This window comes from Thunnus albacares, chromosome 13, assembly GCF_914725855.1.
Source record: "Thunnus albacares chromosome 13, fThuAlb1.1, whole genome shotgun sequence".
NCBI lineage: Eukaryota > Metazoa > Chordata > Actinopteri > Scombriformes > Scombridae > Thunnus > Thunnus albacares.
This window is the reverse complement of record NC_058118.1, coordinates 4298375-4324453: the sequence shown is the minus strand read 5'-3', so window position 1 is coordinate 4324453 and position 26079 is coordinate 4298375. Positions and strand designations below refer to the sequence as shown.

Genomic DNA, 26079 nt, shown 5'->3' with positions numbered 1-26079 from the left:
AAATGTAGACCAATAGAGGGTGTACTTATGACGTCTTGTTGAAAAAGCTGACGCATTGCCTTATTTCATTTGCCATGACAACACGTTTTCCCAACAGCTGTTTCACTTACATATAACAGTGTAGGGTGATTGCCATCTCCCTTAAAACGTTTAAAAAGCGAAACAATACAAGAAAGACAATTGAGAAATCCTTTGGAGAAACTGGGATTCCGTGGTGTTGAATGAATTCAATAGAGTTGACCGTGTTGGTTGAATATTATTAAAATACGATTACTAAACCATTGCTGCCTATTCCTATTTTCTGATTTCCAAAAGTCTGATGTGTGACGTAAGTTAAATGCGGAGTTGAGATTGAGACATGAGTAATCGATCCCAGCTCTCAGGCGGGAGGGGAGCAGCAATGTTTTCATGCTGCTGCTGCCAGGCTGCGCTAGTCACTCCGCTATGGCGCCCGTAATGTCGCTGATGAAGGAGGGGACATCGTAGCATCGTGTTTTAAGTCGCTTTGAGTGAAAAATTATCGTCTGCATTTTGCTACTCCTGGTTTTAATTTGATAACATTTTTCTGTGAACCGGCCATGACCGTGGAGCAGAATGTCCTCCAGCAGCACTCTCAGAAGGTAAGCTTACAAAAGCTAACTGTAGCCGAACTGTAACAGCCAAAACTTACAGTTTTCTGTCTCAGAGTACTTACAGAGTAAGCTGGTAGCTCCATGGTTAGTTGGGTTAACCTTGCATTGCCGTTTTATGAGGGCTATGGGCCACCGGTTGGTACAGAACCGTTTGTAAACCGCAAGCAAATGTATTTATGCTAGGCCTAATGTTATCCTAGCGCAAAGCGTTATCCAATATTGTGCTAACCGTTAGCCAACGCTAGCTAACTGCACCACTTAAAGTTCTGTTAAATCTTCGCGTTCTTTGTGTAAGTTGTCTTATGATAATTAGAAAACCATACGTATCATTGCGGACGACACTCCTGCTTTAGTAACGTTAGCTTAGCATCCTGGGCTAACTGTGTCGTCAATTGAAATAAACAAGGCCAAATGACAGCGAAAGATAGTTAGTACCGTTAACTTCGTAATGTTGGGCAGGTGACGTAAAGACAGTTCATGTTGTAGATTAACGCTAACAATAATATCTGATTTAAAGTAGTGTAAAATCCGTGTTTGTATGTGCGAATGTTTCCTAGGTTAACATTACTCATCACATAACTATCTGTTTGTTTACAAAGTGTGGCCAGCGGCGAAGGTAGAAACATAGCCGGAGTCTCGGTGCTGGGCGGGGATTGAGAAGCCAAATAGAAAGCCAAGTGTGTGTGATGGTTCATAACTGAGGAGGCAGATTCTTAGGTTTCATTTTGCTCATGCTATCAGTTTACGAAAGTGCCGTTGCCTAGGATCCTAGTTATGGGATTTACTTTCTGACCACCATGCCCAGCATTGCATAGCTCTGGTTAGTTATATAACCACTTGACTGTTGTTGCTAAAACGTACCGTTAGGTTAGATGTTTGCTCTGCTAGTCCCAATGAAAAGAAATGTATTTTGCATAAGAGTTATATAATCACAGTCATGTTTACTACACTGCATACAATTCAGTACCTTTCTTCTGCAGCGTATTGTATAAAACCTAATCTGGCAGTATGAGCTGATCATGTGATGCACTGATGACAGTCTGAAGCATATGCCATAATAAATACTTTGACTTTAGCCTCCAGTTGATGACTCAAACCTAAAAGTAGCTGTGTAACACAAACCCTATTATGCAGTCCGACCTTTTGAGAGGGTGAAATGAAACCAACATTTCTAACAATGACAGTAAAGACAGGGTAGTAAAATACCATTTTTGAGCAATTGAAACCACTATACATGATTTGAAGTCAGTAAATAAAACGTTTATTAGGTTGTATGTTATCAATTTCTAAACTACTTGGCATTTTGACAGTCTGATTGTGTGTGGTTGGATGTAGTTATAGTCATTACAAAGCTAGTTGTGTTGTGCCCCATCATTAGAGTGCTTCTTGAGAGCAGGGTGTGGCGCAGGTTTTCCTGTAGTGACCTGTAGATAGTGAGACGTGGTCCATTGGAGGATTTCTAATCTGACTGCAGATTTTTTTTTTCTCACTGCAACGCCTTCACATGCACAAACAAATATCAGCCGTAAGATCCCGAAAGTAGGCTGACAGGGAGTGCCCGTCTGTAACCTTCTCTGAAGCCTTTAAGTTGTTCCCTTGTCTGCCATGCAGAGAATTCTGTGGTGTTATTCACAAGCTGCTCATGACCAGTGTGTCCAATACTCATGCTGGACATGCCACATGCTGATGAGAAGTGTGTGTGTGTGTGTGTGTATGTGTAACTGCTCTTGTGGTTGACTTGGCCCAAATCTGTCACAGGTGTGACTTCCCTTTTACCTCACTGACCCTGCCATCCTCAGCGCCAACAAACCTGCATCCGTCAGTCTAAGACCATGTTTACTCGTCTCAGTGGTTCAAATATCATAAGTATATCAACACACTGCAGTTGGATCTTTTGAGGAAAAGTTGCACTTCCATTAGTGGTTAAGTGCTGTTCAATGAATATTGATGAAAAATGTTTGAAGAACTGAAAGGAAAATTGAAATGAGCCCTTATATAAATGTATTTTGGTGGTTTCCCACCTAGTTTTTTATTTTTTAAGACTTCTTTACAGTGACATGTCAGATCATTCAGAGTAGCTTTCCTTTATGAAGTCGGCAGGGAACAGTGTCATGTTGTCAGTTGTCTTATTTGTGTTACTTGCTACATGGATATGAAGCTCAACTGCACTGTGTGGTGAATCCTCCTCTAGTAAACCGTGAGCGTGGTCACAGACGAATTGGGTTTGGTGAATTATTTATATGCTGTTACTCTAACATAGGCGTGAATTTTCTTTTCATTCTCTCCAGTGACTCTGTGAAAACAGTTGTCCCCAGGGTTAAATAAAGCACTTTTGCTTTTAAAAGCTCACAGAAGAGTTGGGTCTACAAACCAGCACAAAGAATCCACTTGTTTATTTAGACCCGAGGCCATTTTCTTTTGAAAGTTTTTGTAGTTTTGGTGAATTACGAAATCTGAAGTTGAATTAAGGTGCGGTCCAGAATAGTTTATCTTTTTCTTTTCACATTTGTAGTGCAAATCCATTCACGGGCACAAGAGCACAGCACAAAAACGTGTGTCGGATAGAAGCCTGCGTTATTTGTGTGCTGCTGCTTTATGACATGACGTCCCGCTCCCCCCAGGCATGACTGGTTTCATTGCCTTTTGTGTAGTAGCTGTAGCATCTCCATTAAAAGTGTTTAAGAGCGTCCGTGACGTAGATGGTATACAGCGTTGCCGTGGATATGTGTTGCAATCAATCTATAGCGTGTGAATACAACCTACAGTAATGAGTGCTAACCGATGGAAGCCCTCTTTTAGCTGACACTCTTGTCTGTTGCCCGCTGCACCTGTGAAAACTGCAGTCTCTCAATCCAGACTGAAGACTTCCGCCTTGGATGCTGACACTAAGTGCACTCCCCCCATTATTTATAGTGCATTTATTCAAGCTGTGCATTGAAGGTTAAATGTGTGGTAAGGCCATACAGTCCAGCTGGGTTTGACATCAGTTTTGTCATCAGACGTTGTTGAACTCATAAAGAAGGACGAGAATTGACAGGAGCCTTCTGATTGGATACTATATCAGTTCCTCAAGTACAAGTTACATATATATGATAATTTGTAACAATGTAATTTGACATTAGGATGGATTTGTGATTAATGGTTACTTTTATAATACTGGACAATGCAGAGCAGTTGATTTATACTAATGGTGAAGAGTAAAGCAGCAACTTGTCTCCTTTCCTCTCTGAACTGATGTCTCTGGCTGGTGTTGAAGCCAGATGCAGTCGATCGTTAGTTCTATAGACTATGACTTCGCCATGACAATGCATGTTAACAGTTAATCAATGTTCATTTAAACACTGTCAAGAATTTTGATCAATCTAGAATATGTTAACTGACAACGAGCAGCTGGACTGTCATAAGAGTTTGGTTGACTGTACTGTGCATATCATGAACACCATGCGTAACCGTGATCACAGCCTGTCATACAGACTGTAGCACTGCCAGTTCTGACCAGTTTTTTAATATTCAAAATAATGATTCCTAGATTAAAAAAATGAATAAAAAAGTTTTATTTTAAACGACACAGCCTAAGACAGAGATAATGCCTTTCTTTGTTCTCCTGCCTGTCACTATAGGTGTGTAAAAACCTTATGATTAAATGTATTATTGGTTGAAAGGACCGGTGTGAAGGATTTAGTGGCATCTAACAGTGATTTTGCATATTGCAACCAACTGAATACCCCTCCCCTTCCAAACGTGTAGGAGAACCTACGGTGGCTGTGAAACTCATAAAAAATGCAAAAGGTCTTTAGAGCCAGTGTTTGGTTTGTCCGTTTCGGGCTACTGTAGAAAGATGGTGGACTCTGTGGAAGAGGACCTGCTCCCTATGTAGATATAAAAGGCTCATTCTAAGGTAACAAAAACACAAGCATTCTTATTTTCAGGTGATTATACACTAATTAAAACATACTTATGAATATTCCATTTATGCCAAGTCTGTTCTGCTAAATGCCACCAAATTCTACACACTGCACCTTTAATTGAAATGTTGGCTTTTCCTCCTTATAGTTGGGTTTCCTTGGTATTGTTTTGTTTAGAACCTGAACTACTTCCTTCTCTTCCATCATGCTCTGCTCTGAACTGCCCTGTATCTCCTTTCCTTTCAACAGCACCAGCAGACACTACTAAACCAGTTGAGGGAGGTCACAGGCACCACAGACGTTCAGCTGCTTCAGCAGGCCCTGCAGGTACATCATGGAATACAGGCATTACAAAACATTAATGACAGAACGGAACGGAAGCATGAAGTGAAATAGGATCCAAGGTTCAGTAGATATTTTCTAACGTTAACGCCAACTAACGTTAGCCTACACATACACGTTGTTGTTGCAGGTGAGCAATGGAGACCTGGCCGAGGCTGTGGCCTTTCTGACAGAGAAGAACGCTAAGGTTCCACAGCAAGATGAGACAACCTACTACCAGACTTCTCAGGTGGCCAGCGACAGATATATCAGCGTGGGCAGCCAGGCCGACACAAGTGAGCAGATTACTTAAAGTTCTGCTACAGAAGTTCTAGAAATGATTCAAAGGAAATGTATAAGCTCAGTTTACAGTTTAATAATAAGATCTGGATTCAGTTTTTAAAAGAAAATGCAAAAAAGTAAAGGTTTTTTAATCATTTCCAAAACTTTCTATGTATAAACTATGAAGGTATAATTGGTGTTCACCTGTTAATATATGATGTGTTTTCTTCATGCAGATGTGATCGATCTGACTGGAGATGATAAAGATGACCTGCAAAGGGCTATCGCCCTCAGCCTGGAAGAGTCCAACCGGGCGTTCAGGGAGACGGGCATCACTGATGAGGAGCAGGCCATCAGCAGGTGGGCTCAGCAGCGTTACTCACTCAAAACAAATATGCAGAGAAATTCTGAGCTCATCATCTGACTGAACAGCACCGAGCCTTTTGATGAATATCCACACTTACCACCTACGTCTCCATCTTTGGCCACAGTGTGATGAAAATATCTCTTGCATACACTTTTATTGAGGCAATGCCGAATTGTTAAACTGTAGTGAAAAAAGCCCCCACAGCAGAACCCCTGTTGTAATAAATACAAAATATATATATATATATGAAGGTCAGAACACACAATTGCCCAATAAGTCATATCTAACAGCAAATCATTTCTAAGTAAACTGTGATTTAAAGTTAAAAAATGAATTTATTATGTCCAGATGAGGGAGAATAAACATTTTAAAGCACGACCCCTTAATATTGATTTAAAAAGTACAATATGACTGGAGCACAATACCAAAGAGTCGCAATCTGGCAGCTTAATTAAAGCCCAGTCTGACTGAACTGATACGTACTGTTGAGATAAGCCCTTCTAATGGCTTACTATGTCAACGTTCACACAGCGAGCTGTCACTTTTGGAGAAAAGCTTTTGAGCTCCATTTATTTCAATACGAGGATGCAACTTCAGTCAGACGGGGCCCGAGAGCATTGTGACACAGCTTTGTTTTTTTGGCACGAGATGAATCGTGAGGAGAAAGAAGTTTTGAAAATAGCACTTAACCTTTTAGCAGATATAATGCAGATAAAGTGCAACAGGGAAATCAGTAAGTGACACCTGAAGGGATTCGGGAAAACAAATCTGCACTCCCTACAGTGAAATAAAAATAAAAAAAACATAAGAATTGCACATTAAGTGGGTAATCTTGTAGAGATAGGTCTGGTGATGCAACTATTCATCTGGTAGAAAAAATGTTAATGTCCTTAAATTAAATTTGTCTGTGTTTTGCCTCCTGCCCTCCTTTTTTTTTTTTAAGAGTTTTGGAGGCCAGCATAGCGGAGAACAAGGCAAGTCTGAAGCGTACCCACACAGAAGTATGGAGCGATTCACCCAACCCGCATGACAGGAAGAGGGTAGACACCTGCCCCGTGGGTCTGAAAAATGTTGGCAATACCTGCTGGTTCAGTGCTGTCATACAGGTGGGCACACACACACACACATAAACACACATACCCACCCACTGTGCAGTCCAACATCAAGTGAATGGCATGGTTTCAAATTTAAGTTAAACCCTCTTCTTAAGAGCTTTTCTATAGATTGTTTTTTTCTGATTGTGCTGAGCTGTGGCCAGAGGTCCCATTCTCTCGTGAACGCCATATCTCAGGAACTCCTTGAGGGAATTTCTTCAAATTTGGCACAAATGTCCACTTGGACTCAAGGATGAACTGATAAGAATTTGGTGGTCAAAGGTCAAGGTCACTGTGTTATGGCCAAAGCTGTCAACACAAATGTCTAATAGGATAAAATGATGAAGTGATGACATTTTATACCCAAATAGTCTCTAAGTGAAGACAGCATGTTTCTCACTGGAATCATACAATCATTTTGACAAAAATACACTTAATACCTTTTATTAAATTCCTTCAAAGTCTCCACTACAAATATGATATGAGTCTGGACAGACATGCATGTAAACTGACTGGTTGGTGGAGTCATACAACCGCAAGGCGGGATTTCTAGTTGCATTTTCTTCTAGCTCTTTGCTCTTCACCTACTTTTTTTTGGCAAAAGGAAACTAAGGAAAACACAGTGGTCCTGACCTTTGCATTCCTCAGCGCGTTCCTGTTTGGTTGCGTGTAATTATAATGATGCAGGAATCAAATCTTTAATCAGCTAGATTTATTCTAATTGGTAATAAATAAGAAATAAATAATAATTTTGTTCAAATAAATGCTGGATTTTTTTTTTTTTTTTGTTTATCCCAGCTTATCCCAAGACTTAGTTTCTGGTATGTTTGTGAAGTCAGTGGTAGAATGTGACCTGAGCTGAAATATGCCAGATGAACACTGGATACACCATCACATGTTGCCTGGCATGTGATGGTATCCCCCACCCTTGAGAAGAAGGCACTGCTTGAACCTGACCCTATTGAACAGAACGTACAAGAACTGGAGTAAACAACTTTCTCTTTTTACTAACAAGATATCCAAATCTTGACAAATTCACCTACAACACTAAAACTAAACATCATGACCTTAAGTTAAAGCAGTGAGGGGAAATGTCTCTTGTTAATGCTGGCATCAATCCTGTGCTCAATATGTGCAGTTTGTGCTACAGCTAACACAATCACATCAAACTAAGATAAAGTGAAATGTGATTTTGCTTGTTGATCATTTGTTTGCTCATTTTCTTACTTTCCTGCAGTTCACTGCTGTTATTCTCTGTTATAAAACGATGGCAAGTATATGGAATAAAGCTGTCTTATCATGGGGATGTTACTAATGTCTATTTATCCCTCTTCAACTCCAAGTCTCTGTTCAACCTGCTGGAGTTCCAGAGGCTGGTGCTCAACTACTCTCCACCAGCCAGAGTCCACGACCTGCCTCGCAACCAGAAGGTGAGGAGCGACAGAGAAGATTGAAACAGGAACAACAAAATCAGAGCGCCATGTCTTTTTTTAATGCTTTTAAGTTCAGATGCCTTTGTGTCATAGCAGCCCCTGTGTCGCCTATCACAGCTAGCAGCGCTTTAGCTCTGAGGGTGTGACCCTCTTAGAGCTGTGAGCCATCATTCAGCAGCTGTGTGGTCTTGCCCTACGGTCACAGCAGCTTAGTGGTTTGCCTCTGATAGTTCACTTAAACTCACTTCTAGCAAGATACAAGAAGCGCTAACTGGTGTGAAATGTTTGAAGCTTCAGTAGTACTCCACCAGGACAGAAATAAACATGCAGAGAGGGCATGTTTTGGTTGATAATGGAGTCTTTCAAATTTGAGACGCATTTGTCTAGCCACAGCCACCACTACATTAGCACAGTTGTTCTCAGCATGTTTTTGTTTTCTCCATCTTTTCCCCTATAGAGTGCTTACCATAGGGTTAGCAGCCTGTCGCTAATCTGGTCTAAGCCTCTGCTGTGGAAGTGTTGTTTCAGGCGGTCATCTCTTCATCTCAGTTCTCTCCGTCCTAATCACTGACCTTTAGCAGTATGAGACCGCAAGAGCTTAGATTCTAATCTTAACATCAGCATCCCTGACTCACTAGCACAGAAAAATAAGTGTGTTCTTATCATGCGCTACTAACACATTTTGATTAAGTCACGTTGCCTTTATGTGTCACTGTCATAATCTCACTATGGTGACAACTTAAAGCTGCAAACCACAGAAAAGTGTGATGTTAACACAGCAGCCGGTGGAGCGTTTACACATAAATCATATGTAACCATGAGTGTGTTTGTATATGCTTAATGACATCAAGAAAGTTGCATCTGTGGTGAGTTGTGGGGGTATCACATCTGGTACTGTAGCATTACCAGCACAGCATTACCAGTTGTGCTGGGAGCGTTTTTTACACTTTCCAGCACATCTTCACTAAATGACATCACTAAATGAGCTAATGAAGTATTACCCCAGCAATTACTATACTAGATCTAATATTCTACAGTAATAGTCCTTTTTTTTTTTTAATTGGAAGTGCAGAATAAGTGATTGACAGGACATACAAGAAGAGACAAGGAGAGCCATACAACAACAAATACAGACTTGCATATTTAACAGGAGGCCAATAATGAAGACAAAACAAATAATAGACAAAATTAAAATCTTAATTTTCACCCCAAAACCTTTAGAAAAACTAATTATGGGAAAATATCAGATACTGGTATACAAATGGTTTTCAATAAAACACCTGCAGTTTCCCTCTGACAATGAGGAACACTGATTCAACTGACATTTGATTAATTAAATTGTTGATCGTGTCTCTCTGACCAGGAGCACAGGAACCTGCCCTTCATGCAGGAGCTGAGGAACCTCTTCTCCCTCATGGTGGGGTCCAAAAGGAAATATGTCGATCCGTCACGAGCTGTGGAAATCCTCAAAGACGCCTTCAAGTCCAGCGAGTCCCAGCAGGTAAGCCACTTTCTGCCATGGATTACATATGGATTACATTACTTATTACAAATACTGTATTTGTTACAATAATGCAGTCCTTTTTTTTAGTTTTTTTTTTTTTTTGTATTTTCCATGACATAAATCTCAGTTTGGCAGTTAACATCGGACTTTGGGAATGCAAATAATTCTTGCAGAATGATTTGCGTACGTTGATACACTTTATTCTTCTTTTTATGCCAAAGAAAATTAGCACTGCTCTGCTGTTTGTACATACCGGAAATATTGAATACTTTTTAAGCCCCTTTTTGTGCCCTGTCCTTTCAGCCTCAGGCTTGACTGCTCAATTTAATTGTCTTTCTACTGACTCAGCTCCCCTAAATCCCAGACACTTAACCTCTCTTATCTATAACTATTAATCCTCAAACCCACACCACCCCTCCTGAACTATGCAAAAAATAATATTGGCAGGGAATCGGCTGTTCTTTTTTGCACATATCCTATAATGTGACGTACACATGTCAAAATGTACAATACTCCTCTGTTCTTCTCCTTACATAAGCAGTAGCGCTAAGCCACTGTCTTTGCAGAGGTTAACTGAGGTCAGGCTCCTGGCCTCTGTACTCATCAGTCATGTCACTCCTCTGTGTATTAGTCGGGTTGGAGAGGCGCTGACCTGAATTACCAGGTGGCATTGATGTCTATGAGAGCATGGCCTCGGGGCATGCAGGTTGCCTTTGAAGTTCAGCAATGTGTGAACTCATCCGCTAAGAAGAGTCATCTCGTATCCAAAGCTCAGCGCATATCAGCAGATGACAGACATGGCATTGATTTGGCTCATTGGATCATGCTTGCTTGTAGTAGTGGAGTTGGACTCTGGGACCTCTGTGTGCTAAAAGCAGACTTATAATTGGTTATTTTCTAATGTGTGCTTTGCTCAACAGCAGGATGTGAGCGAGTTCACTCACAAGCTACTGGACTGGCTGGAGGATGCCTTCCAGATGAAGGCCGAAGAAGACAGGTAACCACAAATACACGTTGTATATCGTTTAAATGTAACTGAGGCAGAGATGCCTTCTGTAAACAACTCTGGCCTGTATGTTCATGAGCACCACCTCTTTTTTTTTTTGTTGTTGTTATTGTCAGGGAGGGCGAGAAGCCAAAGAATCCCATGGTGGAGCTTTTCTATGGCCGCTTCCTTGCTGTGGGTGTCCTGGAAGGTGAGATGAGGTGTTAAATAAAAATCAATAAAGGGAAAAAGTGAGGGGTAGCTAGAGAATCACAGAGATAAAGTCTTAGCATGGTCTGATTGCGGCAGCCGGAAAATAAGCAAATCCTTGCCCCTAGTAATGAAAGGTGACCTTGTCTTAATGAGATGTGGTCCATGTAAAGGAGGAGAGCGCTTGCATTGATCGTGGAAGACCTTGACGGCTGATTGACATTGCGCTTATTATGCATGACAATACTGGCCCAGAGCCACCAAAAGCTTGGCCAGTGGACTCTGCTGCTCATAAAATGACCTTAATGCCTCATCTGCATGTCCGCCAGCAACTCCTCTCCTCCTCTTTTTTTTTTGGGGAAGGGTGTGGGTGGGGCGGGGGGGGGGGGCTTCTCATCAGTAGTTGATGCAGAGAGCTATGTGCAGCTGTTTAAGTAGTCATGATGAGTGAGTGACTGCTGAACAAGTGAAAATCAGCTTGGATGAAAACGAGTGTGAAATGACTCCTGTTATTGCTTCTTTATCTCAAGCTCTCTGCCTTTCAACTCTTCTGTCATGCCTGACACACCTTTGACCTACATACATGATGTCTCTCACATAGTGATGACACAGCTTGTAATAGTTGACTGCAATAAAGGGGCACAACCAGAGTTTACGCTAGACTTTTTTTTGTTGTTGTTGTTGATGATGGCTGTTAATTATGTCCGTTAATATTCCAGAATTCCGGCCATATAGAACAACTACCGGACATATGTTTAAATAGCCATATAATAGCCTACATTTAAACAGCAATAAAACACAAACGCTATGATCCAACAAATATATTTTAGTCAGCAGAATGAACTCTTCACAAACTTAGTGAACTGAGCATATAGGCTACAACAATAAAATAAAACAAATAGCCTTGCTGTAGTTAATTAAATGCAGCCATGCTCGCAGCCTGCATCTGCAGCTCCGCCACCACCTTCACCTGCCGCGGACTCCCTGAGCCCGCCTTTCACCGGGGGAAAATGAAACCAGCTGTAACATGTGACTGCACTCTGCATCTCCAAACATACAAAAATGGTGGTGAAAAAGTTAGTTTCAAGCACTGTAAGTTACTATAACTCTCATGCACTCTGCTATAAGTTAAACATTTGCCTAAGTTTCCTCGGTCACCATCGTCTTTTGTAAACGTTTAGACCTTTCTCCCATCCTCTCCAGGCTGGGGGGGAAAGTTAAACCTCCTACTGATGAATTACATGTTATTTAACTGTGGGGGACTCCTGCTGATCTGTTATTTCACTGTGTCAACACTGGATGTAATGTTACCTGAGAGAAAACAATAAGACTTTTCAGAGTCATGTTCACTGCGGTTGAGTCAAAGTACAGGGCTGTTGCTGAAGTGTGCAGTTTTCAAATCTCTTAATCTCTTTAAATGTGTTAACAGTGGAGGCAAAACCAAACTTTTGCATAATATAAGTGTATATTTAAGTTGTCTTGGCAACATATGTTGTCAGTCACACAATATTAGGCTATTTATTTAATATGCTCTTCATTTATTTATTTATTCGGCCATCGGCATATTTCCCACCGGACATTTCAGCCATTGATATTTTCATCTGCTGGACAACTACACGTGATACTGGCAAAAAGCCCGGAATATGCTTGCTAACGTAAACCCTGTGCACAACAACCTCTTACACACTCTGCTTGTTCTTTAATGTTCTTTCAGTTAAATCAACAATTATTACTGTATCAGCTCTCATTTGTTCATCTATATTGTATGTGTGTAATTCCACAGGTAAAAAATTTGAAAACACAGAGATGTTTGGGCAGTATCCGCTGCAGGTCAATGGCTTCAAGGATCTCCACGAGTGTCTTGAGGCAGCAATGATTGAGGGCGAGATCGAGTCCCTGCACTCAGCAGAGAACTCTGCCAGGTCTGGACAAGAGGTCAGTGCCAAACAGTATGACAACACTGGTTTCCATTCAACTGCTCAGCAAATTTTGATGGAATTTTCTTACAGAATTAAATGAATTAAGTTTGTTTTCATCCGCAGATGAAAGAAAGAGGTACACTAGCAGTCATTCATTCATTCTCACAAGATATGGATCATGTTGGCCCAAGTTAATTTCTTGTGTGCACACGATTTAAAAAATAGCATCTTTCAGGGCTTTGGAGGCTCCATACATATCCATGTCTATTGATACTTGTCACATTTCTGAACCAACAAATTGTGTGCAAATACAGAATATTTTAGTTCTAACACCAAGTAAAAAGCCATAACTCTTAACAGTAATCTGTCACCAGAGAAGACATTCAGGTTAAATAATTTGGGATTATGTGGTGGGTCCTCTCCAAAGGGTTGACCTCCTTGCCTTTTTGTGACCCCTCTGCTATTCTGGGTTTGACCTCTGGTTAGCTGTAGCCTTGACTACGCTGTCCCAGAGCAGCTGTGAGCAGGTAATTACCAGGCCAGCACACAGATGGGTATGGCACCCAGCCCTCTAGGAAAGTCATCAGCACAGGGGAGTGAGGGAGCATTAGAGACAAATCAGGAGTGACGCTCCATCCATATTATATAGGAGTACATGGTTCCTCCAGGAAATCGGTTAGTTGAAACCTGTCATGATTCAGTCAAGTAGTGAGCTTGTACCAACAAGCTATGCCATACATGTATATGCATATAATGCATATAATGCATGAGAGGTGGAGAGAAAAAGAATTATATTCTCAGATTAAGAAATAAATAATAGAATAATAAGAGGATACTTTCAGTCTCTGATACGTTAATATGTTTGTATCGACCTGTTTGGGTATACCTTACATTATAAACACTAAAACAGTAGCAACAAAGCAGATTTAATCATCTAAGCCAACAGATTTCAAGACGGGGTTCCAGGTGATCCATGTGGAATTATTCAATTTTTCTGTATTGTAATTGTTCACTAAAAATGATCCCTTGTTAATGACAATGACTCATGTAATCATAGGTTTGATGTGAATAGTTACGCCTCCATGTCATGCAGTCACTCAGCAGCCAAAAAAAAATCTTCTCACATGAGGATCTTGCAAACCAAAATTCATTCTATGATGATTCGTGAAAATTATTCATATAATTATATGAGAATTAATCTCAAGATCAACATCCATTTTTCTTTCAGCATTGGTTCACAGAACTCCCTCCTGTTTTGACCTTCGAACTGTCAAGATTTGAGTTCAACCAAGCACTCGGACGACCTGAGAAGATCCACAACAAGCTCGAGTTCCCCTCTATGCTCTACATGGACAGGTGATAGAAATATTAACACTGAATCAGAATACAATCTGTCTCTGTCTGCAGTAAATAACAAATAAACCTAAGTCTCTTAAAGACTGAAACATCTGCTCTGTTCTTTTTGTTCTTAGGTACATGGACCGGAACAGGGAAATAACTAGGATCAAGAGGGAGGAGATCAGGAGGCTGAAAGAGCATTTGACACTGCTCCAACAGCGACTGGAAAGGTACAACTTGCCCACCAATACTTATTTACTGAGCCAAGGTCAAAAAAGCTTTCTAGGGTAATTTCTCACTCTGACAATGCCCTCTCTTCATCTCTCATCTCTCCCTGGGCTTTCCTCTGTCTCGCTCTTTCTCTGTATTCTCTCTCAGGTATCTGAGTTATGGCTCAGGCCCCAAGAGGTTTCCTCTGGCAGATGTCCTCCAGTATGCTATGGAGTTTGCTTCTAGTAAGCCCGTGTGCACCTCCCCAGTGGAAGACATCGACTCATCAGCGCCCCCCGGTGGCACAACAGGACAACAGCTGCCCCCACCAAGGCAAGTTTCATAATAGTCACCCGCTGTTTGTTGGCGCAGCTTTTCCTCCTCTTAGTCATTTGCTCAAGTGGTTTCAAGAGCAGGGACAGGAAAACAGGGAACAGTGGGCCTCATGGAAGAACATATTCATATTCTTACTTACTTTTTCTGTGAGGATTCAGCAAACCATCTTAACTGCACAAACTTGTCGTAAATTTCTCATTTCAACTTGTTCATGAGTAGGTGCATGTTTGTGAGATTTGATCATTAGCATAATCAACACTCCCACATTGCTACATAAGGTAACCTCTTCCACTCTATGTGGACAAGTTTAATTCCCAAAATGCCACCCAAGAGTGAAAGAACCTCACACTGCAGTGGCTGAAGTCCTGCTGTTGAAGTTCCACAGATTGAAAACAACAAATTTAGCAAAGTAAGGAATTGACCTGAAAATGTTGCTCCAAAATATATAAAATAATAATAGTCATCCCACAGTCTCAGAGTTCAATCCACTTGATAAAGAGTCTGTTTTATTCCCTCACAACCCGAAATCAGTTCAGTTCAGTCATCTGTCATTATACCCAGTTACACAAACATAAATGAAAAATAACTCATATGTCTGCTTCAGGTTGTACTGTGGATCCCTGCCCTCACTGAAACACAGACACCAGGGGACAGAAGCTGTAGCATAAACTGCAGCAGCATGTCCATAAATGACACCAAAATACATTAGAGACTCTCAGCATCATTTTTTTTCTGTTCATTCGGCTAAAGTGCTGCAGGAAAAACCCTGATTTTTTTAAAATTGCATCCACATTTTGGTAAATTCCACAAAATTCTGTGTTTTACAGTTGATTCCATTTTTATTATAAAATTCCGCAATTCTGTCTGTTTTCCACATCGCGGAAATCATACCCTACCATTAGCTAACCTCGCTGACAGTGTCACATGCCATGTTGAGGTGGTTCATGCTTTGATCCACAAGTCTGAAGAGGATTAAGTTTGTCATTGTCAAAACATTATTTTAAGCCGCAAAATGGCTGGTATTGGAACATTAGACTGGACGCTTTTTTATGCTTTTTTTATTTTTATTTTCACCTTGCAGCACAGCCGAGCAGGACTCCATGGCTCCCTCAGAGAGCTCAGGCCCTGCCTCAGGTCCCGCTACAGCTCCCACTACAGCCCAGCAGCAGAGAGTACCCATTCACAAGCCCTTCACTCAGTCCCGGCTTCCCCCTGACCTCCCCATGCACCCTGCTCCACGCCACATCACTGAAGAGGAGTTGAGGGTGCTCGAGGGCTGCTTGCATCGTTGGAGGAGTGAAGTGGAAAATGACACTCGTGGTGGGTCTACCCGCCTCCCATTTTCAGCCCTTTATCTCTGTCTCTCTTGTAGTTCATCACTCTCTCTCTGTGATATTTCAAAAGTAAACATCAGACATGGCACTCACTAATGGACTGCATATGTTCTTCCCACCAGATCTGCAGGGCAGTATAACCCGAATCCACAGAACCATTGAGCTGATGTACTCTGACAAATCTATGATGCAGGTGAGCAGCACTCTTCTGAGATCAGTCATTTTGTAATATTAAAAAGTTGCATCAACTGCTTCATTTATTAATCAGCATTGTGTTGGTCCAGGTTCCATACCGGCTTCACGCAGTTCTGGTCCATGAAGGCCAGGCCAATGCAGGACACTACTGGGCTTACATCTACGACCCACATCAGCGTTGCTGGATGAAGTATAACGACATCGCTGTCACCAAGTCATCCTGGGAAGAGCTGGTCAGGGACTCGTTTGGAGGCTACCGCAACGCCAGTGCCTACTGTCTCATGTATATCAACGACAAGAAGCCCTTTCTTATAGAAGGTACAAGTGCCATTAAGTTTACTCAGTAGTAGGATTCATCTGTATCTATGAGCTGTGAGCATTGCTGGTTTAGAAATTGTGTAAGAAGTCTGTATTTTATTTTTTTTTGTCCATTTTCTCTGAAACACAGACAAATATTTGTTACTTACTTGTCTGATGAAGGACTGATTGAGTCATTGGAAACATATTTACAGCCATCATTATTGAAAAGATTTTCTGGTTAACTGTTTTTCTCTGATTTGAATTTTTCTTCCTTCGGCTTACTCCATCACTTCATTTCACTCCCTCACTCTTAAACACATAATCTCATACCTTCCGTTACCTACGTTGTCTTACATCTTAGCTTCTTGTTAATTTATCACTAGAATAATGTAGCACTTATGTTCAATAGTGTTATCTGTTGGATCACTTAAATTAAAATAGTCAAGCTAATTCATTCCACTACAGTTCTTAGTGCTTTTGCCAGCTCCGACATGCCATTAATAAGTGAAAACGACAAGTCATGGCCAGAACAATTTAGCTGATTGGTCCTCTTTAATTTATTTAGATTTGGTGATAACAAAAGTATTATTATTATTATTGACTTGTAATGTTGAAAGTGAGGCACTAAAAATAAATTATTATTAGTTATTTCTTTTTCTGTTGAAATACTATAAACACACGTCATTCATGTTTTGTAGCGGACCCAATACAGTCTGTTCATTGTTCTTCTCTATTGTTTGTGCAGAGGAGTTTGATAAAGAAACAGGACAGGTACTCAGCGGCATGGACAAACTGCCCCCAGACCTGAAACAGTTTGTGAAGGAGGACAATGAGCTCTTTGACAAGGAGATTGAGGAGTGGGACGCCCTTCAGGCCCGCAAGGCCCAGCAGGAGAAGTTGGCCCTCGCCGCAGCAGCAGCAGCCGCTGCTGCCTCGGCAGCATCCAGCACCTCCACTTCCTCCTCTTCCCCTCAGCCCATGAGTATCGAATCCAGCCCTCCAGACAACGCAGGTCAGGCACTTACACTTACAGGCACAGAGAAGGAATTAAGAGTAGAATACTTAATTGAGAATCAATACTTGGTAGGACGATAAATACAGAAAACGCTTGTTCCCTAGAGAGTTCTAAAAGGATGAAGAAATGACCTTGAAATATTGCTCCATTTGACATGTTGTATACAATATATACTGGCAGTGGAAGGTATTTGTTACTGGATTAGATTCAACAAGACAAGTAATGAGTCCCAACTGATAATTATTACCTAAGTTTTTGACTTTTCCTTGACACCAGTGACACTGTGGTTTAGGCCTTTTTGTGGATGACAAACACATAGAAAATCACTTGAAAATGCTAGTGTGAAAGGAAAACTTTTGAAACATAAAGGACTGTGCATTTCTGCATTTCTCTGATGGTGCTGGTTGCCCTCCTGCAGCACCCCAGCAGGACCCAGAGTACATGGAACAGCCGTCACCCACCAATGACTCCAAGCATCTTCAGGAGGACACAGAGAGGGCCATCTCCAGGGCTGCTTCTGAACAAGAGGAGAGAAGCCCCGAAGCATTGTTAAATGCTGTATGTAAAACATGCAAAGACACATAATGCACCTCACTCACACCAAGTCATTGTCACACATCATGTACCTGCATCAACTTATTATAACGATAATAATAATAATAATAGATATAGCCGCAAGCAGCAATTCGCAAAAGGCCTTTTTGCGCAGAAGGAAGAAGCTCAATTCACAAAGCCAAGCAAAGTTACCTCAGTCAGGTTGTTCCAAAGTTGTGGTGTCCTAACAGCAAAAGTTCTGTCCCTTTTAGTCTTACATCTTGACATGGAAACTGCCAGCTCATTCCTGTCTGAGCACCTCAGACTACATGAAGGCTGATAAGAAGTAAATAATTCAGAAATATAGTCTGAAGCTAGGTCACTAGCTAGGGGTGGGCGATACGGCAAAAATATCATATCACAATTTTTTCAGGCAGGATCATGATCCACAAACTTATTGTGATTTTTATTTTTTTTTCATGTTGATTTTTAAGACGTTACTGAAAAGTACTCAAGATTCAAAAAAATGTTATTGTCCATCACATGATAGACATTTGTCTTAGGTTAGGGGTTCACAAACAACGTAAAAACATACACCCATGACAGACATAAAGACACAAAATTACATTAAAACACAAACAATTCCATAAATAAATAAGAGCAGGTGTGCAAATCTGCATTAAAAAGTAGTGACAGTCTATTTGGCCTTATTTAAATTGGATATTGCAATGTGAAACCAAACTAACAGTACAACCAAATAAATTTCACAGCTGATAAGCAAACAGTTGATGTTGTGTAGAAGTGTTAGTGTGTCGTTTCAGATAACTAGCAGAATGTGCACTGTTTAAAAAAAAAAAAAAAAAAAAAAAAAAAAAAGGCATCAACACAGTACACCTGAGCTGACATCACGCTAGCTTGCAGCATGACAGAAGTTAGTGCTACCAGTTAGCAGGTGAGCTAACTGCTACCATTGGTGTTTACCTGCAGCCCAGCTGTCAGTTTAACATGATGTGCAGCAGTTGAGCTTCCTAGCAGGACATTAAAACTGCTGTAGATTTCACAAACATGCTACCAAGCATCAAAGCTGTGAGCTAACTGGTGAGCTGGCGACATAGTAATGATCAGCGTTTACCGTTAAAAACAGTTTGGGTTCCTGATGTGAACTGTGCAGATAGTTTGCTCAGCTGTGAGCTCGTTTTTACCTGAAATCCTTGTCACTGGAGGTCATTTTCTCCAGCAGATTGGAGACGTGGCATGAGGTATGCTCGCCATGTCGGTGCTGTTACCAGTTAGCCTCCTGTTAGTAGACTGTGCTCCGTCAAAGAGCAAGTGAGGATTTTGAATCTGTATGCAGATTGTCAGGGCCGATGTTAAGGATCTCACTTTTATCTGGATTTAACTGAAGAAAGTTATCAGACATCCAGTTTTTAATGTCAATTAGACACTCTTTATGGTGGACAAGCGAGTGGGGTTACTGGGACATATAGCTGCGTATCATCAGTATAAAAATGGTAGTCATTCCCATGCCTACAAATTATATCACCTAGTGGAAGCATATATAATGAAGAAAGAATTGGTCCCAAAATGGAGCCTTGGGGCACCCCAAAATGTACTAGGGAGGGGGATGAAACATGGTCGCCAATAGAAACAAAACATTTGCAGTTTGACAAGTAGGAGGTGAACTATTCCAAGACTGTCCCAGATAAACCAACCCAGTGTTGTAGTCTACTGATGAGAATGATGTGAATTGTTGTATCAAAGGCGTAGTAATATGAGAACTGAACAATCACCTGAATCAGCAGTCCTTAATAGATCATTTGCTGTTCTAACAAGCGCAGTCTCAGTGCTATGGTATTTTCTGAAACCTGACTGAAATTTTTTATAAATGTTATTTATCAGAGCCTCCATGAGTGGTAGAGTCCATCTGTCTGTTTTTTCAAGGGCAGCCTGGAAATAAGTCTATAGTTGCTGTAATTTAATGGGTCTAGACCAGGATTTTTTAAGAGTGGTTGAATACAAGCGGTTTTCATATAGTCAGGGACACAACAAGAGGATAGTGACAGATTAATTAAAGTGAACAACCAGGGGACGATGGCATCTAATACACTGTAGATGAATTTAGCGGGCATAATATCCACAGGACCAGATGAGCATTTAAATTGAGACATAATGTCTATAGTTTTGTTTTGGGAGATTGGTGTAAAATGAGATAGAGAGGTACGATTGGGATGATGGGCATCAATAAAAGAAGTAGGAACCTTGATCTTTGATCTTATCCTATTTACCATATTAATAAAAGATTCAAACATTTGTCAGGAAAGGATCCACACTGATTAAAACTGACAGGGTTTAGTAGTATTAAAAAGAACCCTGGGACTGTGCTTATTAGACTGTATTAAAACAGAAAATTACGTGGCTCTTGCATTTTTTACTTGGTCATTGTAGGAGGTCATCAGGTCCTTCATTTGCTGATAAAGCACCTGGAGCTTTGTCTTTCTCCACCTACGCTCTACTCTCCTGCATTCTCTTTTAAAAGAATGTCATCAGTGATCCAAGAAGACAGATTCTCACTACGCTTTATTCTGGATTTAAGAGGTGCAACCTTATCTAAGATGGAGGTACAGAGAGAGTTAATATGGTGCACCAGATTATCAACATCTAATGCACTGATTATAATATTACTGGAAAAAATGGAAGAGAATTTTGATGGGGTGCAAAAAAGCACCATCTGTAGTTGATTTAGTGACTCACTCTGGAGGACACTATCAATACAATCCAATACATAAGTGGTCAGATACATAAAGGTCAGTAAAATTAAATGTACCAATATTAACACCATGAGTAAAAACCAGATTAAAAATATGGCCACAATTATGTGTAGGCCTTGTAATATGCTGTATTAGATTAAAAGAACTGGTTATATTTATAAATTATATAGAATATATATTAACCCCAATCTGTGTTTTGATTTAGTTTTATTGTATTGCATCCACATCATGTTAACTCACATATTTTCTAGTAATTCTAATTCTAATTAACTGCAGCAGTTTTGACATCATCAGCTGAGATCATTTCAGTTTTTTGGGGGGGAAACCACAATCTTGCAGTGTTCAGATATAAAACGATGTTTCAAAATACATTTTTTTGTAATATCTTACTGTTTAGTTTCCCTCTACTTTCAATGTTGCTTGCTTTTCCATCATTCCTCTATCCTCCCTGTCTCATCTGTCCCATTCTCTCTACAGTCTCTTCACCCTCCCACTTCCCCTCAGCCTGAGGTGCAGGTGAGCACCCCGTCCACCCCTCCTCCTGACCTGGTCACAGAGGATGAGTCCCCTGGCCAGCACACAGTAGAGGTGGCAATTCCTAACGTGGGGACGTTTGTCATTGAGTCAGAGGAGGGGGGATATGACGACGAGGTAGCTCTCGCCCCAACAAATCTTCTCTCCTCCCTTTTTTTGTCCCGAGAAGTCTGTGTCTGTATGATATATGGAGTGAGAGCATCACCGCCCGTTCACATGGCTCTACATAAGATTTTTCACACCTGAGAGAATCTGACACATCATGCTGACTTATTTCAAGAGATTGGCTTGAGGATGAAAATGCTGGGCAATAATACTAACCTCTTTGTTGGCCTTCCTACATGACTCTTGTGTGAAAAGTCTCTTCTTGAGCCAAATTGCATCTTGGCACAAAGGCAGATTGACCTTTTTTCAGAAAGATTAGGTCTGCTTCTTCACACGTCACTCTTGTGTTTAAAAAAAAAAAAAAAAAAAAGCCCTGGTTTCAGGTTGTGGTTTGAATTAGCTGTTGTATGTTGCCAGTTTCATACCCAAAACCAAATGCACCTACAGGGGTCTTTTATTATAGTTTGCTTTTGGTTTGGCCTGATTTCAGCAGTAGTAGTAATTTCTGTTGTACAGTCAGTATTCCAGCCTGTCTCCCTGCACTGTTAGCTCTCTGTCACACAGTTGTCATATGGCTGCCTTGGTGTTCGCACATTATCCTTATGAGGATTACGCATCGTGCCATTGAACTGGCTGACTGTGTCCCTCACAGTTGTCACTCTAACCAATGCATGGACTGCTGAGTGATGTCTGGCATGCCCTGACTGTGGTATGCTTTATCGTCGTGCCTCAGAGCACATAACATAGTGGTTGACCTTGTTTGGTTCGTCACAAGGACCCATTGTTTTTGTTTAACACGGTTCCTGCTTCCTGGGCAGACAATGATGACCCCGAACATGCAGGGTATCATTATGGCCATTGGCAAGTCCTGCAACGTATATGAAAAGAACGGGCCTGAGGCAGCCTTTTTTAAGGTACACTCTATCTCTTCTTTTCCTCATTCTCTCTCCACCCTCCTTCCACTCCATACTCCTTCTCTTTTTTTGTGCATCCATTTGTCTGTCTTCTCCTGTGTAATTTCCAACAGTGCTGTAGTTAGACAAAAACACTTGGATTACAGTATTCAGCAACTATTACAGTAACTCAAACCTTACAAATGGGAGTTCAGAAATGGCTGTTAAAAAGAGTAGTCCAACAATTCTCTTATAACATTGTCAAGACTCACAATGGACAGGTTTTTTTTGTTTGTTTTTTGAAGGATCAAAATTGGTGCCGCAGAGCTGGAGATATTATCCTTTTTATTCCACACATTCTTCACTCCTATCAAAAACCGGCGCCTACATCTCCATCAATGCAACTCGATGACCGATGGTCAGAGATTGGATGTATTATGCTAGTAGCGGCTAATGTAGCCTCAAGCAGAGATGAGGAGAGGTCTGGTAACCTCACTTCTGTCTATCTCCACACCCCCAGATTTTTTTTTTTATCAGTTCTTCACAGTTTCCTCTGGAGCCACAAAAGGCTTTATACAACTTTTTCTCATACGCAGTAGTACTCCCCAACACCTGAAAACGGAATTTGATGTTTAAAATCGATGGAGTTCCCCTTAAGTCAAACGATTGGAGGGGCAAGTTCAGCACGAGTCTGTAGTCAGACTTTCTGTGCAGCCTCTGAGGAGACAAAATCACATTGTTTTGAACTTTGTGTGAATAAAGTTCTCAATGCTTGTTTGTAGTCCATCACTCTAAAGTGAGCACTTACCCCTCAAATCTCAAATAAATCAACCGAGAGAAAGTGCAAACTGAGTAAACAGCCGACAAAATAAATCCTAAGAAGGAAATTTGGTAAAGATGCAAATAATGTATTGATAAAAAAAATCTATGAAGACTCAGATCTCAATGATAATCATGTTAAATTGTGTATCTGAGAGTTTTTCAGCTCAGAGAGAAAGGGACAGAGACCAAGGGCATAAAAGAGAGCAAGATAGAAATATTTGATATTAGTGTACCAGTCACCTATGGACACACAGTGTCCTGCTGTAGCAATTCTGTTGTGTGTTGCATCTATCTCAACTTGAACCTTTTTACAGCAAAAAGAGGGAAGATTTCAATTGTGATTGCATGTGATGTTTGTTTTCATCATGTCATTGTGAGCTTACTCCAGCATTTACAGAATCCATCGGATAGTTTTTACACCTATTTATTTATTTATCCTGTCACAGTTGGAGGCCATTATATCAGATTTTAAGCAAATCTGAGCTTGTAATACAGAAATGCAGATGCTTTTCCGAAGTATGAGTGTAAAACGGTTAGTTATTTGGTCAGCGTTTGTAATATGAGGGCAACAATTACTTCAGAAATCCATTTAATTGCAAGTGAAATCTGCTGCACATTACCTTTTTTTAAGTTCTTGACTCACGAGGAGCTGAATAACGAAGTACCCATGTCTACACCACCTCAACCTCAGAGTCTTTAACCATAACTTGTTCCCACTTTGTCTCTCCGATCAGGCCATCAAGCTGGAATATGGTCGTCTTTTGAGATTCGCCCAAGAGGACACGTCTCCCGAGAACGACTACCGACTTCAGCACGTCATCGTCTACTTCATTCAAAACCAGGCACCCAAGAAGATCCTGGAGAGGACTCTGCTCACACAGTTTGCTGACAGGAACCTGGCCTTTGATGAGAGGTAGGTCAGATTTTTCAAAAAAAAGATACCAATCGTTGAATTTTCTTTTCTTCTGGTTGCCTTAAACCTAAAAGAATGAAGTTAGATAATTTACATAAAATCAATGCCTCACAATGACCAGCAGAGGGCAGCAGACACCTTAACTATGACATGCAGTATCTGAAGCAGTCCTCCTGGTTCACTGTCAGCTCAGACTGACTGTCTCATCTGGACAACGCTTTAACGCTGCAAATCCTCTGTGATGAGTACTCCTCTACCTTTTGTTCAAACACAAACCTTAAGAGACACATGTCCAATAATGACTTTTTTATAATACTTCTGGCAAATATCAAGAATCCCTCCCTATTAACATTGAGGTGCTCATGTCATTAGGGTATGTAATGCCTCTTACTATCTCTTAAAACTTTCCAACTATGCTTGTTGGCCTCAATCCATATTCATGAGTGAAAAATTGATTTCTCCCTTCTCCTCTATTTTGAGCAAGATAATTAGATTTATGTGTGCATGTGGCCTCAATAGGAGCCTCGGGAGGAGTGTTTCACTTCTCCTCTCAGCACTAAAGAGTGATTCATTAGGCCATGTTAAGGCCTAGGGGCAGGGTGGACCGTTTCATCTCCTGGAGTACCTCACAATGACTCACCACTCTCAACACTAACGCCGGCTCCTCTTCCTGTCCCCCCACCTCCCTCCACAGATGTAAGAGCATTATGAATGTGGCACGTGCCAAACTGGACCTAATTAAGCCTGAGGAGGTCAACATGGATGAATATGAGGTCAGCAGTGGTGTCTTTATGGAGTTTTATTTTAACTAAAATTTGAGTCCTTGTTGACTGCCTTTAAGGTAGTATTACACATTGTTTTATATCCTTTGCCATGATGTTTAAAAATGCTAGTATTTGCCTGTCGATATTACACATCATGTCTTAAATTTTTCCTTCTGTATCTTATGTTTTCTTAATCAGATGTGGCATCAGGACTACAGGAATTTCCGCGAGACAACTATTTTCATGATGACCGGCTTGGAGCTCTTTCAGAAGACAAAGTACGGTGACACCTTTCCGGTCCCCCACCTAATACTGTCTACTGTTGGGAAAAATCAATCTCTGTCACCAGCTATCATGTTCGAGCTTTAACTCATAAGAGTTTAGAGTTGCACATTACATCTGGTAGTCAGTAACTGTTGAAATGTCACCTGCAGAGGGCAGCAACTTGCAGCTATCTTTTATAGTTGTGCATCTGTAGTGAGTTCATTGAGTTTATTCCTTTTGGATGGTTTACTCTATAAGTTCTCAGTGCAACTTTCATATGCAATGCAGACTATTTTATCTGAATGTAGTAACTTCTTTTCTCTTCCTTTGCAGTTACGTTGAGGCTCTGATGTATCTGATTTATGCGCACCAGTACAATAAGGAGCTTTTGACAAAGGGGCTGTACAGAGGACACGATGAGGAGCTTCTTGGTTATTACCGTCGAGAGTGTTTGCTGGTGAGGCAACCCGTGCGGTAACATAATGATTTATTTCAAACATCTTTTCAACTCTCAATTAGAATCAGTGGTCATGTTTATTCCTATATGTCATATTTCTTCAATTAAATAAAGAGATTACAAAGTAGCTCTGCACAGGATCTGTTTTGGGAAGGAAACCTTTTGTGTCTAGCAGTTGTTCCCTGTGATCCCAGTCTTTTCTTTGTAACTCCCTTTCCTCTGTGTCAAACTTCCCCTGCTAAAGTGACTCAGCAAAACTAAAATGGCCAGACACCCCCCCCCCTCTCCCCTCCCCTCCCCCTTCAGAACTGAGCTGTGGTACTATAATCAAATAGCTTTTGCTGAGATATTGCTTTGGCTTGCTCGCAGCCCACAAAAGATTCCACTGAAGGTTTTTCATCTGATACTGACAGATGAAAATCCTTTCAGCGTTGTGATGTGAGCCCCTTTTCATTTCACTCCCACCGAGCTTCAGGGGCTGCGCTCTGGCATTTTTTGGTAAAGGGTGAGGGTATTTTGGTCTGATCAGCCTCATACTGGTCTTTAGCAGCCCTCTTGCTGCTGCACTCAGTAACCTTACACCAGCATTGTGCTCATAATGTAATCATTGGAGTGGGAATAGGAAGCAGGAGGGCCAGCGAGTGT

At 41.0% G+C, this 26079-nt stretch overlaps 1 protein-coding gene across 4 annotated transcripts in view; it reads left to right on the top strand.

Annotated features, from left to right (window-relative positions):
- The first annotated feature begins 364 nt into the window (after positions 1–364).
- usp25 (ubiquitin specific peptidase 25) overlaps positions 365–26079 on the top strand; it is a 28845-nt gene continuing 3130 nt past the window's right edge. Inside the window, exons 1-24 of one of the 4 annotated variants that reach the window (XM_044369890.1) lie at positions 365–620; positions 4787–4864; positions 5010–5154; positions 5377–5500; positions 6451–6613; positions 7945–8031; positions 9398–9535; positions 10462–10535; positions 10661–10734; positions 12517–12668; positions 13881–14008; positions 14125–14220; positions 14369–14533; positions 15618–15856; positions 15993–16063; positions 16155–16383; positions 17111–17377; positions 17799–17938; positions 21160–21333; positions 22140–22235; positions 23771–23949; positions 24644–24722; positions 24912–24991; positions 25311–25434. In XM_044369890.1, the coding sequence (XP_044225825.1) occupies positions 579–620; positions 4787–4864; positions 5010–5154; positions 5377–5500; positions 6451–6613; positions 7945–8031; positions 9398–9535; positions 10462–10535; positions 10661–10734; positions 12517–12668; positions 13881–14008; positions 14125–14220; positions 14369–14533; positions 15618–15856; positions 15993–16063; positions 16155–16383; positions 17111–17377; positions 17799–17938; positions 21160–21333; positions 22140–22235; positions 23771–23949; positions 24644–24722; positions 24912–24991; positions 25311–25434 (3144 nt within the window). In that variant the 5' untranslated portion in view covers positions 365–578. Of the gene's footprint in view, positions 621–4786; positions 4865–5009; positions 5155–5376; positions 5501–6450; positions 6614–7944; positions 8032–9397; positions 9536–10458; positions 10536–10660; positions 10735–12516; positions 12669–13880; positions 14009–14124; positions 14221–14368; positions 14534–15617; positions 15857–15992; positions 16064–16154; positions 16384–17110; positions 17378–17798; positions 17939–21159; positions 21334–22139; positions 22236–23770; positions 23950–24643; positions 24723–24911; positions 24992–25310; positions 25435–26079 lie in introns of all 4 variants that reach the window. The other 3 variants (XM_044369891.1, XM_044369889.1, XM_044369892.1) reach the window with 3 other exon arrangements.